We start from the raw sequence: 17232 nt of genomic DNA, 5'->3' as shown, positions 1-17232 counted from the left end.
GATGACATTTTTGCAATCTCTCTGGTGGTAGAGGAAGCATCATGCCCCCGTCTCCTCAAAATGAAGTTTTTCATGATACAGCCTAAAGGAGGCAGAGCTAATTGATGGGACTTCCCTATGCTGATTGAAGACTGTATATCGGCCTTATTCATCGAAGCTAAGTATCATTGTTTTATTATTGACAAGCAATTCTCTTATTCTTTTTATGTCAGTTTGTCCTAATTCCTTTGTGCTATTATTTCAGGACAGGTCACCCTGGCTACCAGCGGCTCTTTTTCTCTATGACCACAGGGCGATTGTAGCTCTTCCTAGTTACTATGTGCAGCATGTGATCTGCGGAAATGTGAGAGACACCGTGGGACGTGGCACTGGCATTCTTCCCATCAGGACTATGGTGACTGCTCGCAGTCCTTAGCAGTGGCCGCAGCACGCACACAGGGGAAACAATGGAGTCTAGTGCATCTGCAAGGAAAGGATGGTCCACAGCTGCACAGATAGACTCTACCAGCAAGAGGACCACCACCGAGTACAGGACGAGGGGCCGGATTGCAGGTATTTCATAGGGCGGTGGTGTTATGACAATGCCCATAGAGTGTTGATAAGGCCTCTAAAACCGCTTTATGAGGTCTTAGCCTATAGCAAGCCGCCTTTCCCTTATAGCTATACACACTTGCTGGTACTCGGATGCCCCCAGGTCTTCAGCTTATCACCGCAGGGTATTGTTGTTGATTTATGTAGGACAGGTCACTACACAGGATCAGATGGAATATGACACAGGCTAATACAGGCGGATGGTGGCAGTAATCTAGGGGTAGACAATAAGCGCCCCCCCCCAGATGTTGTAGAACTACACATCCCAGCATGCCCTGCAACGGTTCTCCTATTTGGCCATGCTAAAACTGTTACAAGGTATGCTGGGATTTGTAGTTCAACAACAGATGGAGGGCTGCTTATTGCCCACCCCTGCAGAAGTCCATAATGAAACCTAGAATTGGTAATGAAAAGACTGTCCAGCAGGTGGCGCTGTTACAGCAGCTCATCTTGTAACACAGTGCCTGATTCATATTGCGATTGCAGTTACGATCGGTTAGGAATCAGTCCCACAGTCCTCATAATGAGTCATACTGTATAATGTGAATCTGAGATTGGGGCAGTTAGCGATGTATAATAGAGGAGGTTTATATTAAATCAAACCTATAGAAAATGCATATTTCACTATTAAAGCAAATGTAACAAACGTTTATTGTGCTTATGACCTGGTTAGGTGTAACCGTGGCGCATTTCCTACTGGTTCAGTGCTAGATGCCTCTGGCGCAGCGTACGGGCGTACATACGGTATTTCTGTGTGCAGCTATTTAGAGCTTATGCAGCCGACTTGGCACCAAGCCCTCCCTGTTCCCAGCTACATCATCGCACCTTCCTCATATGAAGAACTGCCCTGCAGACCAGGACAATTGGGAGATCTGCCCCACTGATTGGCACGCCAGCAGTGTTGGACATACCAGCAGCAGGGTTGCAAGGCGTCAGATGGTTGGCATGGGGTGGCTCAGCTTTTTAGAAGTGCTGGACGCGTACCTAGAGTCCTGTCTACCACAGCCATGCCTTCGTAGAATGCATTCGGCGCCATTGTACATTTGGGGAGTATGCGTCAGTGATCGGACAGGCTGGGGTCACTTGAATATTGAATCAGCGTACGAGATGGCTGCTTCCACTGTACTCTGGAGACGGCTGCACTTTAAAATATGACTCCTCTGCCCCTACTTGTATTTCCATGTGTGATAAAGCCCCTCACACCTTCTGCTGGGGTTACTGCACCTTTCAGTCTATGGACCTTATCTGGCCAGAGAGACCATCACAAGCTGCTGCTGCTTCATAGATGTAATAGTAACCGCCCCATGTACAGTGTAGTACTGCTCCACCTCGGTATGTACAGGATGATCCAGGGTAAATATTCATCCAGTCATTGGGGGGGGGGGGGGGGGGGGGTTTAAATGTCAGCTCGTAGCAGCTCTTGGTATCATCTCATTACTACGCTTCATATCAGATTGGGTGAGCTGCCAGGTAATCAGAGCCCAGGAAGCTTCGATGGATGGATAACACACCCAGGAATGGGCTATCGCCTGCTCTGCTGATGGACAGGTGAGGATGGGTGACAGTGTAAGACAGGTGTAGGTGATACATGTAGCCCCTCATACCTCCAAGTGTAGGGAGATGGGTGGCACCCAGCCCCCCATTATCATTATGGCAGGTGTATAGTAGGGTAGGCTACACCCTGTAATAGGTATAGGGGATGCACACCCCTTCTGAGGACAGACAGGTGTGGGTGACACACACCCCCTATTAGGACAGGCAGATGTAGGTGACATACACCCCCTATTAGGACAGGCAGATGTAGGTGACATACACCCCCTATTAGGACAGGCAGATGTAGGTGACATACACCCCCTATTAGGACAGGCAGGTGTAGGTGACACACACCCCCTATTAGGACAGACAGGTGTGGGTGACATACACCCCCTATTAGGACAGGCAGATGTATGTGATATACACCCCCTATTAGGACAGGCAGATGTAGGTGACATACACCCCCTATTAGGACAGGCAGGTGTAGGTGACATACACCCCCTATTAGGACAGGCAAATGTAGGTGGATACACCCCCTATTAGGACAGGCAGATTTAGGTGACATACACCCCCTATTAGGACAGGCAGATGTAGGTGGATACACCCCCTATTAGGACAGGCAGGTGTAGGTGACATACACCCCCTATTAGGACAGGCAGATGTAGGTGACACACACCCCCTATTAGGACAGGCAGGTGTAGGTGACATACACCCCCTATAGGACAGGCAGGTGTAGGTGACATACACCCCCTATTAGGACAGGCAGATGTAGGTGACATATACCCCCTATTAGGACAGGCAGATGTAGGTGACATACACCCCCTATCAGGACAGGCAGATGTAGGTGACACACACCCCCTATTAGGACAGACAGGTGTGGGTGACATACACCCCCTATTAGGACAGACAGGTGTGGGTGACATACACCCCCTATTAGGACAGGCAGATGTAGGTGACATACACCCCTATTAGGATAGGCAGGTGTAGGCGAGATACTACACCCCCTATTAGGACAGGCAGATGTAGGTGACATACACCCCCTATTAGGACAGGCAGATGTAGGTGACATACACCCCCTATTAGGACAGGCAGGTGTATGTGACATACACCCCCTATTAGGACATGCAGATGTAGGTGGATACACCCCCTATTAGGACAGGCAGATGTATGTGATATACACCCCCTATTAGGACAGGCAGATGTATGTGATATACACCCCCTATTAGGACAGGCAGGTGTAGGTGACATACACCCCCTATTAGGACAGGCAGGTGTAGGTGACATACACCCCCTATTAGGACAGGCAGGTGTAGGTGACATATACCCCCTATTAGGACAGGCAGGTGTAGGTGACATACACCCCCTATTAGGACAGGCAGGTGTAGGTGACATATACCCCCTATTAGGACAGGCAGGTGTAGGTGACATACACCCCCTATTAGGACAGGCAGGTGTAGGTGACATACACCCCCTATTAGGACAGGCAGGTGTAGGTGACATACACCCCCTATTAGGACAGGCAGGTGTAGGTGACATACACCCCCTATTAGGACAGGCAGGTGTAGGTGACATACACCCCCTATCAGGACAGGCAGATGTAGGTGACATACACCCCCTATTAGGACAGGCAGGTGTAGGTGACATATACCCCCTATTAGGACAGGCAGGTGTAGGTGACATACACCCCCTATTAGTACAGGCAGGTGTAGGTGACATACACCCCCTATTAGGACAGGCAGGTGTATGTGATATACACCCCCTATTAGGACAGACAGGTAAGTGATATACACCCACTTTGAGGACAGACAGGTAGGTGATATACACCCACTTTGAGGACACGCAGGTACCTGGCTCACAGGGCAAAGTTTGTGTTGTTAGGAGGAATCTGTGGGTCAGGCTGTAACTGTTCAAACACAGCCTCTTCCTCAGTATATCGGCAGCAGCTGTAAACAGTATACCTGCGGGAATCTCTGCAATTACCCTCCGACTGCAGGGGGAAGCGAGCTGTCATTATATATTCCATACAGGTAGAGGCACAATGGTCTCTCCACGCACTACATAACCAGTAAGTACAATATTATCTACCTACATGCCCTAGAGTGTGAGCTGTCAGGCTCAGGGCCCCCTCTATGTGTCCGTCTGTCCAAACCTGTCCCTGTCATGTCTTATGCTGAATTTATGCTGTTTATTTACTCACACGGACAGAACGTGATCGTTGTATTTGCATGTACCTGACTCACTTTCATGTGTATCTCATGTATTATATAGCCCTGTGTGTGCTATTGTGCTTAATCCTATCCTTATCTGTAATGTTTGCATATTGTATTCATGTACGTGGTATCTGTAGGATGATTGGCCGACACTGAGGAGTCTGTGGTCCCTATAAATAAAGGAGATTGATGGCGTATTTCCAGTATGGGTTCTGTATGTTTTGTCAGCAATCGCATTGTTGACAATCATTATATACAGCCATGGGCAAAAGTTCTGAGAATGACACAAGTATTGGTTTTCACAAAGTTTGCTGCTTCAGTGTTATTAGAGCTTTGTGTCAGATGTTACTATGTTATACTGTCAGATGTTACTATGGTATACTGAAGTAACATTACAGCATTACATAAGTGTCAGAGGCTTTTATTGTCAATTACATTAAGTTTATGCAGAGAGTGAATATTTGCAGGGTTGACCCTTCTTTTTCAAGACCTCTGCAATTCGCCCTGGAATGCTGTCACTCACCTTCTTGGCCACATACTGACTGATGGCCGGCCATTCTTACCTAATCAATGCTTGGAGTTTGTCAGAATTTGTGGGTTTTAATTTGTCCACCCGCCTCTTGAGGATTGACCACAAGTTCTCAATGGGATTAAGGTCTGGGAAGTTTCCTGGCCATGGACCCAAAATTTCGATATTTTGTCCCCGAGCAATTTAGTTATCACTTTTGCCTTATGGCAAGGTGCTCCATCATGCTGGAGAAGGCATTGTTCCTCACCAAACTGTTCTTGGATGGTTGGGAGAAGTTGCTCTTGGAGGATGTTTTGGTTCCATTCTTTATTCATGGCTGTGTTCTTAGGCAACATTGAGAGCAACCCCACAAATGAATGGTCTCAGGATGCTTTACTGTTGGCATGACACAGGACTGATGGTAGCGCTCACCTTTCCTTCTCTGGATAAGCATTTTTCCAGATTCCCCAAACAATCTGAAAGGGGATTCATCAGAGAAAATACTTTGCCCTTCTCCTAGGCAGTCCAATCCCTGTACCTTTTGCAGAATATCAGTCTGTCCCTGATATTTGTCCTGGAGAGAAGTGGCTTCTTTGCTGCCCTTCTTGACACCAGGCCATCCTCCAAAAGTCTTCGCCTCACTGTGCGTGCAGATGCACTCACTCCTATATGCTGCCATTCATGATGGTGGTTCCCTGATCCTGCAGCTGAATCCACTATAGGAGATGGTCCTGGCACTTCCTGGACATTCTTGGGTGCCCTGAAGCCTTCTTCATAACTACTAAGTTCTTGATGATCCGATAAATGGTTGATTTAGGTGCAATCTTACTAGCAGCAATATCCTTACCTGCAAAGCAATGATGATTGCACGTGTTTCCTTGCAGGTAACCATGGTTAACAATGAAAACAATGATTTCAAGCACCACCCTCCTTTTAAAGCTTCCAGTCTGTTATTCTAACTCTATCAGCATGACAGAGTGATCTCCTGCCTTGTCCTCGTCAACAATCTCACCTGTGTTAACGAGAGAATCTCTGACTTGAGGTCAGCCTTGTCCTTTTGTGGCAGGGCAGAAATGCAGTGGAAATGTTTTTGGGATTAAGGGCCTGATTCAGACCTGCTCGCACACAGCCAGCCGATTGTTTGCATTCTGCATGTGTACGCATCGCAATGTGGGTGCGCAAACCAGTGCGAGCAATCGGGAAGCGTTCACTCGCTGCGCATAGACAGCCCGGCTGAATGAGTGACAGGAGAAGCAGTTTGTGGGTGGTGACAGGGGCAGGACAGTAGAAACGGGGGAGTGGAGGTGCAAACGCAGGCGTGCCTGAGCGTCTTAACGCCGCTTCAGAGGTGTGCATAATTAACAGGCAGCGTCATAGTACACGTCACTTGGCTGAAATCTACACTGAAGCACTCGCAGTGCTTGCGGCAGGGTATGGTCAACCACAAGCGCTGCGATAGCATCCGATGGTACTCGATGTTACCGATGGTTGCATACTCTTCCTGGTGATGATGTGCGCAAGTGGGTGTCTTAAGACAGGCTGGTGGGCGTCTGCATACACCGTGCGATCGCACGCTAAGACATAGTGGGCGTGCTTATGCCTTGCTGTGCGATCGCCTGCCTTGCCGAATACGCATCTAGCGATCAGGACTGAATCGGGCCCTAAGTTCATTGTCATGGCAAAGAGGGATTTCGCAATTAATTGCAATTCATCTGATCACTCTTCATGACGTTCTGGAGTATATGCAAATTGCCATCATAGACACTGAAGCAGCAGACTATGTGAAAATCAATACTTGTGTCATTCTCAAAACTTGTGGCCATGGCTGTAGACACCACAATGTCGGCAGGTGCATAATGTTGACACCCAATTTTAAACCTAACCCTAAACCTAAAATTTCTATTGTAGACATTTCGATTATGTCGATATTTTGACTGTAGTCCTGATTCAGATGTGTCCGCTAACCCGATGGTTAGCGCACATCTCCGATGGTTTAGGGTCTGCGCATGTGCGGGATGGGTCTCTCGCAGACCCGTCCAAGCATGATTAACAGTGCTGGGGTGTTTGGTGGGTGGAGCAGGGGTGTGGCAGGTCACCGTTACACGTTTTTCAGGAGGGACGAGGCCAGGGTCTGCATCGGTAGACGCCGATTTCCCGGCCCCACAGCTGCCAGGACCCAGCCAGGCTGCAGTAGGGTTCAGCTACCACAGCCAATGGGGCGAAGGTCGCGATGGCGATACCAGACTGCGACCACTCTCGTAGTGGTGGGATCGCACATGCAGCAAGGAGGCGTCTGCTTCCTACAGCCAACCTCCGGCCACATTTGCATTTTAGATGGACGGAACCACACAACCGCTTGTGTGCGGCCTTGCAATTCCGTCCATCTCTGTCGGCATTGTGATTGTCAACATAATGTCTACATGCCTCCAGTGTATGACAAGGGCACAGTCTGTGATTTGCAGGGTTCTAGTTTGCACGGAGGTCTCTTCAATTCAGAATATTGTGATAAGTAATCCGTCAGGTTTGTGGCCTTGTCGCCATATTTATCAGTCTAGCGCCTGCGCTGGCGGCAGAGTGTAGGGGCAAAGGCCCTGATTCAGAGCCGCTCGCAAAAAGCGAGCGCATGCTCTGAATCAGGGCAGCCGCTTTTTTAAAAAAAACCTGCCCCCTGGCCGCTCGCTAAGCTGTGGGTGACCACCCACAGCTTTTGCGAGCTTCCAGGTGATGGTCACGATGGTCGTGACCATCGCGACCATCGGGCTTGCGACGAGACCCTTGTGGTAGGGTCTCATCTGCCGCAAGCCCCAGTGAGCATCCGGCTCTAATAGAGATGCTCACATCAACATCGACAGCCGCCCCGTTTGTAGCGAGCCCCGGAGCAAGTGAATTTCTCACTCGCTCCTGGGCTCGTGCACGCAGTGCGTGCGCACTGCCCGGCCATCGACCCGCTTGCAAGCAGGTCTGAATCAGGACCAAAGTTCGGTTGAGGGCAATAGTGCGACAGCCAATGCCGGAGATTGCGAGCGCCTGTAAGTGTATAGAGGACATAAGGGGCGCACGTAAATATATTACATTCATGGTGAGTGTCCTAAGTAGTTTACAGTCTATATATAAGCAGCGCGCTGTACTAAAGCAGGGACATTCAGCCCATACCTGTCTATAGTCCTATGATACCTGTCTATAGTCCATTACTGAGGTGATACCTGTCTATAGTCCATTACTGGAGAATCAGATAGGCGGAAGCTCTGCTGTATACAGCCAGCCTGTGACGTGCGCTCCTGTGTACATTTACACACAGGAAATGCAGCCTCGTAGTGTAACGGTGCAGAGAGCTCTCACACACAGACCCTGCAGCCATTCAGCGCTCTGGTGAATCACAGCTCAAGTGTCTGCAATACGCCACCAGCCAAAGGCACCAGGTAACAGCCGTTAGCCGCTTCCTATATTATAATATAGCACCAACACATTCTGCTGCTATTAGGGGAGAAATAAGCTAAATGCAATGTAATGTGTCAGCCTATGACTTTACAGGACTTGTCCAGGGGATGTCTATCGGGCCTGTTTGTGTTTGGGACCCTTCATGCGTAGGTGATCCCAGTTTTTAGGGAGTGTGCGCTTTACACACAACACACACACACACACAGAGATAACCAATCAGGTAGTTTTAGAACAAAGTCACCCTACAATGTATCACACGTGTGTATGTAGTCAGGATGGCAAAACCATATGGTCAGAACAAGTAAAGTGCGCTGTTCTCACCCTGTCACCCCGTCCATTGGTCCTTTGCTTTTGCGTGCGAAAAGAGGCGTGGCCTAATGTAAATGAAGCCACGCCCCCTGATGCATGACATATTCGGGGACTGACTGCATGTTGTGCCCCCAGTTTTCGTCATATTGGGGGCAAGCCCACCACTCCAGGTGCCTCTCTCCCAGTGTATGACCATCGCCGCTCTGCTTTTTTGGTGTCACCCCCTCGGATGGTGTCATCCGGCGTGGCCCGTACCCCACTAGTGATGCCACTGACATTACCTATCGGTTTCAGTTTGCGGTCACCATGACAGAAGAGGTGCAGGTCGCACTTTGCCATATCATTAACCAAATACCAAAACAGCCGCACCTTAATGTATGCACAAAGTAATCAGCTTAATTATTGTATGATATACAGCTGCATAGAACCACATTTTGTCACTGTATGTTCTATATACTACCATATCATTATACTAGTTGTTTAAATATAGAATATAGGGCCTGATTCAGACCCACTCGCGAGCGGCTGTCCGCTCGCAAGTGGGTCGATGTTATGCACTGAGCATGCGCACGACGGAGGGAGCTCCGTCGTGCGCATGCGCCAGACGCGACGAGCGAAGGAAAGTCCTTCGCTCGTTGTGTCCGATCAAAGGGGGCGTGCTGTCAATGTTGATTGACAGCACGCCCCCTTTGGTGGGCGTGCCGGGGGCGTGCCTCCCTGACGGGGGCGTTCCCACGGGAACGCCTCCCGTCACAAGCCGGCCCACTGACATCACTAGTGATGTCAGTGGGAGTGATTTTGGCTCTGATAGAGCCAAAATCACTCCGGAGCTTGCGGTTGAAAACCTCAACCGCAGGCTCTGGCTCGCAATTTCGATGGTCGCGATGGTCTCGACCATCGCGGCCATCAAAAAGCACGCTCGTATAGCCTGTGGGTGGTGACCCACAGCTATACGAGCGTCCAGGAGGACGCTCCATGAAAATGGAGCCCGGCCCTCATTCAGAGCGTGCGCTCTGCTCAGAGCGTACGGCTCTGAATGAGGGCCATAGTTCTTTTCAACTCCATCTTGAACTCTCTTTAGGCCAAATTTCATAAATACAAGTTAATTTCAACCTTTAGATGATACAGAAAATGTTACAAAATATTGGGCCTGTTTCAGAGCCGCTAGCTCTGAATCAGGGCGTTTTTTTTTTTCAGGCAGCTCACTAAGCTGTGGGTGACCACCCACAGCTTTTGCGAGCGGCCTGGAGCCCGTCGCGATTATCGCGACCATCGGGCTTGCGAGGAGACCCTGTGGTAGGGTCTCAGCTCTCGCAAGCCCGACTGGACTCCCTGCTCTAATAGAGCAGGAAGTCCACTACTGACATCACTGGTGATGTCAGTAGGGCTGCCTACAAACGCCACGCGTTCCTAAGGGAACACCTGCGTTTGTGCAGCCACCCCCCCCCCCCCCCCCCGCCTACAAAACGGGGCGAGCTGTCAATCAACATCGACAGCCGCCCCGTCTTGTAGCGAGACTCGTAGCGAAGGAGCAACCGTCGCTGGACGGGTCTCGCGCATGAGCACGCCGGAGGCGGCGTATGCGCAGTGGGGGACCATCGACCCGCTTGCGAGCGGGTCTGAATCAGGCCCATTGTGTGTTGTTTAGCAGAGTCCATTCAGGTAAAAGTTTACGGATCAGAGCAGAACACATTTGGTGGCGAGAGCTCATTCAGCTGCCAAGTATACTAAGAATATGCAGAGCCAACGGTGGGTGCAACCATACCAAACAGAGCCGACTATGGATGCAAGTACACCAAGCAGAGCCAACTGTGGGTACATGTATACCAAGCAGAGCCAACTGTGGGTACATGTATACCAAGCAGAGCCAACTGTGGGTACATGTATACCAAGCAGATCAAACTATGGGTACAAGTATACCAAGCAGGCCAATGATCAGTACTAGTATACAAAGCAGAGCCAACTGTATGTGCAAGTATGCCACGCAGAGCCAACTGTGGGTACATGTATACCAAGCAGAGCCAACTGTGGGTACAAGTATACCAAGCAAATCCAACTATGGGTGCAAGTATACCAAGCAGGTCAAATGTGGGAGCAAGTATATCAAGCAGAGCCAATTGTGGGGGCAAGTGTACCAAGCAGAGCTAACTTAGGGGTCAAGTATACCAAGCAGAGCCAACTGGTGGCTAGTATACAAAGCAGAGCCAACTGTGGGGGCAAGTATATCAAGCAGAGCCAACTGTGGAGGCAAATATATCAAGCAGAACTAACTTAGGGGTCAAGTATACCAAGCAAAGCCAACGGTGGTGACAAGTGTATACCAAGCAGAGCCACCTGTGGGTACAAGTATACCAAGCGGATCCAACTATGGATGCAAGTACACCAAGCAGAGCCAACTGTGGGTACATGTATACCAAGCAGAGCCAACTGTGGGTACATGTATACCAAGCAGATCAAACTATGGGTACAAGTATACCAAGCAGGCCAATGATCAGTACTAGTATACAAATCAGAGCCAACTGTATGTGCAAGTATACCACGCAGAGCCAACTGTGGGTACAAGTATACCAAGCAAATCCAACTATGGGTGCAAATATACCAAGCAGGTCAAATGTGGGGGCAAGTATACAAAGCAGAGCCAACTGTGGTGGCTAGTATATCAAGCAGAGCCAATTGTGGGGGCAAGTATACCAAGCAGAGCTAACTTAGGGGTCAAGTATACCAAGCAGAGCCAACTGGTGGCTAGTATACAAAGCAGAGCCAACTGTGGGGGCAAGTATATCAAGCAGAGCCAACTGTGGAGGCAAATATATCAAGCAGAGCTAACTTAGGGGTCAAGTATACCAAGCAGAGCCAACTGGTGACTAGTATACAAACCAGAGCCAACTGTGGGGGCAAATATGTCAAACAGAGCCAACTGTGGAGGCAAATATATCAAGCAGAGCTAACTTAGGGGTCAAGTATACCAAGCAGAGCCAACTGGTGACTAGTATACAAAGCAGAGCCAACTGTGGGGGCAAATATGTCAAACAGAGCCAACTGTGGGAGCAAGTATACCAAGCAGAGCTAATTATGGCTGGAATTATACACAGCAAGGCCAAACGTGTAGGGGGGGGAGCAAGTATTCTGAACAGAGCCAATTATGGGACAAGAATACAAAAAAAAAAAACGAGAACCATTTGTGGGTACAAGTATACCAAGCAGTACCAACTGCGGGTACAAGTATACTAAGCAGAGCCAAATATACCAAGGTATAAGGTACACGTATACCAAGCAAATCTAACTATTGGTGCAAGTATACTAAGCAGGTCAAATATGGAGGGCAAGTATACCAAGCAGAGATAACTGTGGTGGCTAGTATATCAAGAAGAGCCAATTGTGGGGGCAAGTATACCAAGCAGTGCCAACTGCGGTGGCTAGTATACAAAGCAGAGCCAACTGTGGGGGGCAAGTATATCAAGCAGAGCCAACTGTGCGGAAAGTATACCAAGCAGAGCTAATTATGATTGTAATTATACACAGCAGAGCCAAATGTGTGGGGGTGGGGGAAGCAAGTATTCAGAACAGAGCCAATTATGGGTCAAACATACAGAAAAAAATGAGAACCAATTGTTGGTGTGAGTATATCAAGCAGTACCAACTGCGGGTACAAGTATACCAAGCAGAGCCAACTGTGGGTACAAGTATACTAAGCAGAGCCAACTGTGGGTACAAGTATACCAAGCAGATCCAACGGTGGGTAAAAGTGTATACCAAGCAGAGACAACTGTCGGTACGAGTATACCAAGCAGATCCAGCTGTGTGTACAAGTATACCAAGCAAAGCCAACGGTGGTGACAAGTGTATACCAAGCAGAGCCACCTGTGGGTACAAGTATACCAAGCGGATCCAACTATGAATGCAAGTATACCAAGCAGAGCCAATTGTGGTGGCTAGTATACCAAACGGAGCTAATTATGGCTAGATTTGTACACAGCAGAGCCAAATGCGTGGGGGTGGGGGAAGCTAGTATTCAGAACAGAGCCAATTATGGGACAACATATAGAGAAAAATGAGAACCAATTGTGGGGGCAAGTATACAAAGCAGTGCCAACTGTGGGGGCAAGTATACCAAGCAGTGCCAACTGTGGGGGCAAATATACCAAGCAGATCAATTGTGGGGACAAGTATACCAAGCACTGCCAACTGTGAGGGCAAGTATACCAAGCAGATCAATTGTGGGGACAAGTATACCAAGCAGAGCCAACTGTGGAGGCAAGTATACCAAGCAGAGCTAATTATGGCTGGAAATTGTACACATCAGGGCCAAATGTGTGGTGGGAGCAAGTATCCAGAACAGAGCTAATTATGGGACAAGCATACAGAGACATGTTAGAACCAATTGTGGGTGTGAGTATACCATGCAGTATCGACTGCGGGGGCAATTATACAAAGTACAACCCAATGTGGGGGCAGTTAGTCAATGAAGATTTAATTGTATTTGATATCAAGACCATTGTGCCAACAACTATGCAATCGGAGCACACTGCTCTGTGCAGACGGCCCCCAGTATCCCGGGGATCATTGTCCGCTCCCCACAATCACTGACCCTCCAAATGCACCAACTCAATGACGTTCGTGTCTATTTCTGTATTAGCGGATTCCATTGTTAGACCTGGGAGTCAGATATGTTTTCCTGTCATTTTCTCACTCTCTTACACTTTCATCACATTTTTGGGAATCTTTTTAGGTGTGTTTAGTTTTCATTCTGATACTGGAGACTGGTTGTGTCAGGTCCTGGGAGTCCCTACATCCCCACGTTCCGTGTGTTCTATTTTTCTGTGAATGTTGTTGTTCCCGTATTTAAGACCCATGTTCAATTTTGGTTTCTTCCATTATACTGCGTCCCAGATAGATTCCGGACCACGACGCGATTCATGCGGGATCTGACCGCGGTGATGCAGATATTTGCATTTGTGGAAAATGTGGGGTTGGCGCATAGTTAAATGATCGCCTGTTTGCTGAGCGTGCGTTGCGTATATTCGCACCGCGCCTGCTTATGGTCGCAGACAGCCAACTTTACAGATTCTTACGCATTTTCACTGCATCTGTACGTTCGGCCAGAGAGGCGGAGCCGGGTATGAATGGGCGATCTCACATAGGGAGGGCGCGTTCACCGTCCGCGCCTGAATGTCTGTTGGGAGACGTATTTTTACACCTAGTATAAGCCAGCCGCAATTAACAGACAGTGTAGTGGTTAGCATTACTGCCTCACAGCACTGAGGTCGTTTGTTCGATTCCCACCTCGGCCCTAACTGTGTGGAGTTTGTATATTCTCCCTGTGCTTGCGTGGGTTTCCTCCCACACTGCAAAAATATACTAGTAGGCTAATTGGCTCCCAACACAAATTAACCCTAGTGTGTGTGAGCATGTGGTAGGGAATATAGATTGTAAGCTCCACTGGGGCAGGGACTGATGTGAATGGCCAAACATTCTCTGTAAAGCGCTGCGGAATATGTGTGCGCTATATAAATAACTGGTAATAATAATAAGTAAGCCAGCTGCAATTACACACCGAGGATGACGTGTATTGCTGTAAGGGCACGAGCTTCAGCAGCAGAGGCGGTTCTGTATTTAGATGCAAACCGCTCCGTTTGTGTGGACGGACTGTACATAAGGTATTTTTGCTGCATACGCTCCTTTCTGTAGTAGTATATTTATCTGTGATTGACCCGTGACGCTGCTTCCAGCATGGTGGGGCCGCGCAGATGTGACTAGTATGTCCAGGACAGGAGCTACCGGTGCAGTGATGTCCGCCAGGTTACACATAGACAGTCCCCTGCACTTTGAGCTATTTCGTGTTGCACAATACAGTTTCTAGATAGGAAGCATCTGATAAGACATAAACTGAAGTCTGCAGACCTGGGATTAAATACCGCCCATTCCGCAGCGTTAAGCTGGCCACAGACATAGCGATCTGCACACGATGAGCCGATGTGTACGATTTCCCTTGAAACTCTCCCCGGCAGCTCTGCACACGATCTCCACGCGATTTGGTGTCTAATCTTCAAACGATCTCTCCTGCATCCAGACTTTCACAGTGCATCGCCTCCTAGATTGTCAGATCTGCCCTACTGCACGGCAGATCTGACGATGCGATGTGCGACCAGCGGGGACGCGCATCGTGATCGTGAGTGGGGACTCACTATTTACTTTCAACTTGGCCATATTTTACACGATCTGCAGTTCCAATGTGTCGGAATTGGCCAGATCGGGTAAAATATCGCTATGTGTGTGGCCAGCATTAGTCTCTTACCCAATAATGTGACCGACTAAACATGTGACAGCATAAATCAACCGACCAATGGGAGGAGCCCTGGGTGGCCCTTGCTACGTGTTGGTTAGGCAGACGCGCGTTCCTACATAAAGTGAAAAAATATGACTCCGTTATTCTGGTTGGGAGTTGGGATCTTATAAATCAGTATAAAGTGATATATAGTCAACATTTCCTGGGGTGATTACTGGGAATGGGGATGCAGCCTTTGGATTTTTTGGGCCTTTTCAATTAACATCATCTTGTCCCACCCTCTACCTCAAAAACCATGATTCTTGGCGCCATGCAGTGGGGGGGGGGGCACAGCTTAATGGTATGATTCACTGGGGAAGTGGGCCTTATTCAGAAGGGTGGGCTACACACCCAGATGTCCCAGGGAACTCTCTGAAATTTGCGAGTCTCCCAGACATTCCGGGAGTGTAGGCAAGTACAGTTACCCAACACCTCTGAGGCCGATGTTGATCATCTTCCAACCTGCCCAATCATGAGTCTATCATCAGGGGACGGTTGGCTGGCGGGGGGCAGAAGGCATCTTCTACTTCTCATGCGAGTCTCCCAACTCCACTTTCTTAAATCATTTCTGAAGGCCCAACCATGTAGAGAACTCTTTATCTGAATCTAGGCTAACCTCATATGTCCACTTTAACATGTCTAGACACGGGCCCATCCTTCTGCTGAGCCTAAATGAGTCACAGGATCATCATTCAGTTTGGCCACGCACATTAGCTGTGACGTCAGACAAGGGATGACCATTCATGTCTCCGGCCAAATTGTTGGGTCACTGCCAGCTTAAAGACAGCAGACACGGGCCGATAGTGGTCATCTTCCAGCCATAGTTTCCACCATGCTCGATAATGGATGTGGCATAGTTATGGGAGCATTAGATGGTATGCTGTCATTTTGGGGCCAGGCACTGTGAGATAATTGGCCGGTATTGGCGATATATCAGTGTAAGGTCCTGGCTTTCTACAAGCTATAACAACGCTACATGTTATGTCTGGCGATGTACAGATAAAATCTAATATCAACATCCACGGAATTTATAGTCAGAATTGGCAGGGACTTAGGTTACGCGTAACGATCTAGATTGCAGGGTTAATTCTGAAGGATTCGAGGTTTGCCAATGTCATACAATCTCTAAGCGTTGGACTCCTTCCCTCTCAGCATTATCTACAGTACAAGGGCAACGTGTGACTGATTACTGTGCATGCATCTAGGAACGGCTTGGACACGTTCTCTCTCTTGTTAACTTAAAAGGCCATAAATTCATTCAGCGACAACCTTGGAAATCCAACAACGTTCTACTCCCGCCACTGGTGACTAACGGGTTAATTTGTGTCATAACAGATCGAATTACATTGCCAGAAAATATAGGTTAAAAGGACATTAATGGGTGTTTACGATCACTGGTGATACACAATACAAAAATAGATTTTTTTTTTATATATATTCTTTCGAACTTCAGACTTTTTTCATGTCCTGAACAGGCCACATATTCATTATATATCAGAGGGACTTATCCTGCTTAGTGGCATTAATGATGCTTCAGCTTTCTGCACCTGGACAGACAATGGGGTCATATTGGAGAAGGCTCTTCATCCTGAATACTAATATGATGGGTAATATCCATGTTCCTCTCTTACAGTGACTGAGAGCAAGCCCACGGGTACAAGGCCTCGGTGGTGACGTTTGGGCAATGATGAATTCCTCAGAGGACGTCCCCAATAGTAAGAACGCTACAGCTTTATCTTCTGGGGATTACGGGACACGACTCCACAGAGGCATAGGACGTGGACATACGTCATGCGGTCATTGGGAGGTCACCTCATTGGGATGTCATAGTATCTGGGGTCATCACTAGCAATGCTCATCCTGTAACCAATCATGACTGGATCGGAGGGTGGAATTTCATTTTGCTTGTTGTGAAATAAGAAAATGTATTTTAAATGCAAAAACCAAAAAAATATAGTCAGTTTATGTTATTTGTTATTTACAATTTTCAATAAGCTGCTTGTTTTCCAAACGGGGGCCTGTTACGTGTCCTGCAAAAACATACGCTCCATTCCTGATCTTTCAAGAAAGCATTGCAATATACATACAGTAAGCGTATTCCCGTATGGAAGTATTGTCTGGGCGGATCACAAACCTGACTAGCTCAGCCTTGCCATTCTCTAATCATCTCCTACTTATCCTCCATAGCTCCCGTTTATCGGCACTCCAACCTAGCCCAAACCCTGCCCGCCTCCATGCATTTCTCCGTAGAGCGATCCGTCTCTCCTGAACCTTCCCCCCCCTGTGCTGACTAGGCAGATTCCCAATATTACTCTCCT

The 17232-nt window shown here is 48.3% G+C and overlaps 1 protein-coding gene across 2 annotated transcripts in view; it reads left to right on the top strand.

Annotated features, from left to right (window-relative positions):
* The first annotated feature begins 466 nt into the window (after positions 1 to 466).
* LOC148500698 (tyrosine-protein kinase STYK1-like) overlaps positions 467 to 17232 on the top strand; it is a 78514-nt gene continuing 61748 nt past the window's right edge. Inside the window, exons 1-2 of one of the 2 annotated variants that reach the window (XM_088451469.1) lie at positions 467 to 552; positions 16548 to 16629. In XM_088451469.1, coding sequence (XP_088307595.1) covers positions 16599 to 16629 — 31 coding nt within the window. In that variant the 5' untranslated portion in view covers positions 467 to 552; positions 16548 to 16598. Of the gene's footprint in view, positions 553 to 4074; positions 4190 to 16547; positions 16630 to 17232 lie in introns of those variants that run through there. The other variant, XM_088451470.1, reaches the window with a different exon arrangement.

Source organism: Taudactylus pleione, unplaced genomic scaffold (assembly GCF_031769625.1).
Source record: "Taudactylus pleione unplaced genomic scaffold, aTauple2 ptg000549l, whole genome shotgun sequence".
In the NCBI taxonomy this organism is placed as follows: domain Eukaryota; kingdom Metazoa; phylum Chordata; class Amphibia; order Anura; family Myobatrachidae; genus Taudactylus; species Taudactylus pleione.
Note: the sequence above shows the minus strand (reverse complement) of the source record. Positions and strands in the feature narration are given on the sequence as shown.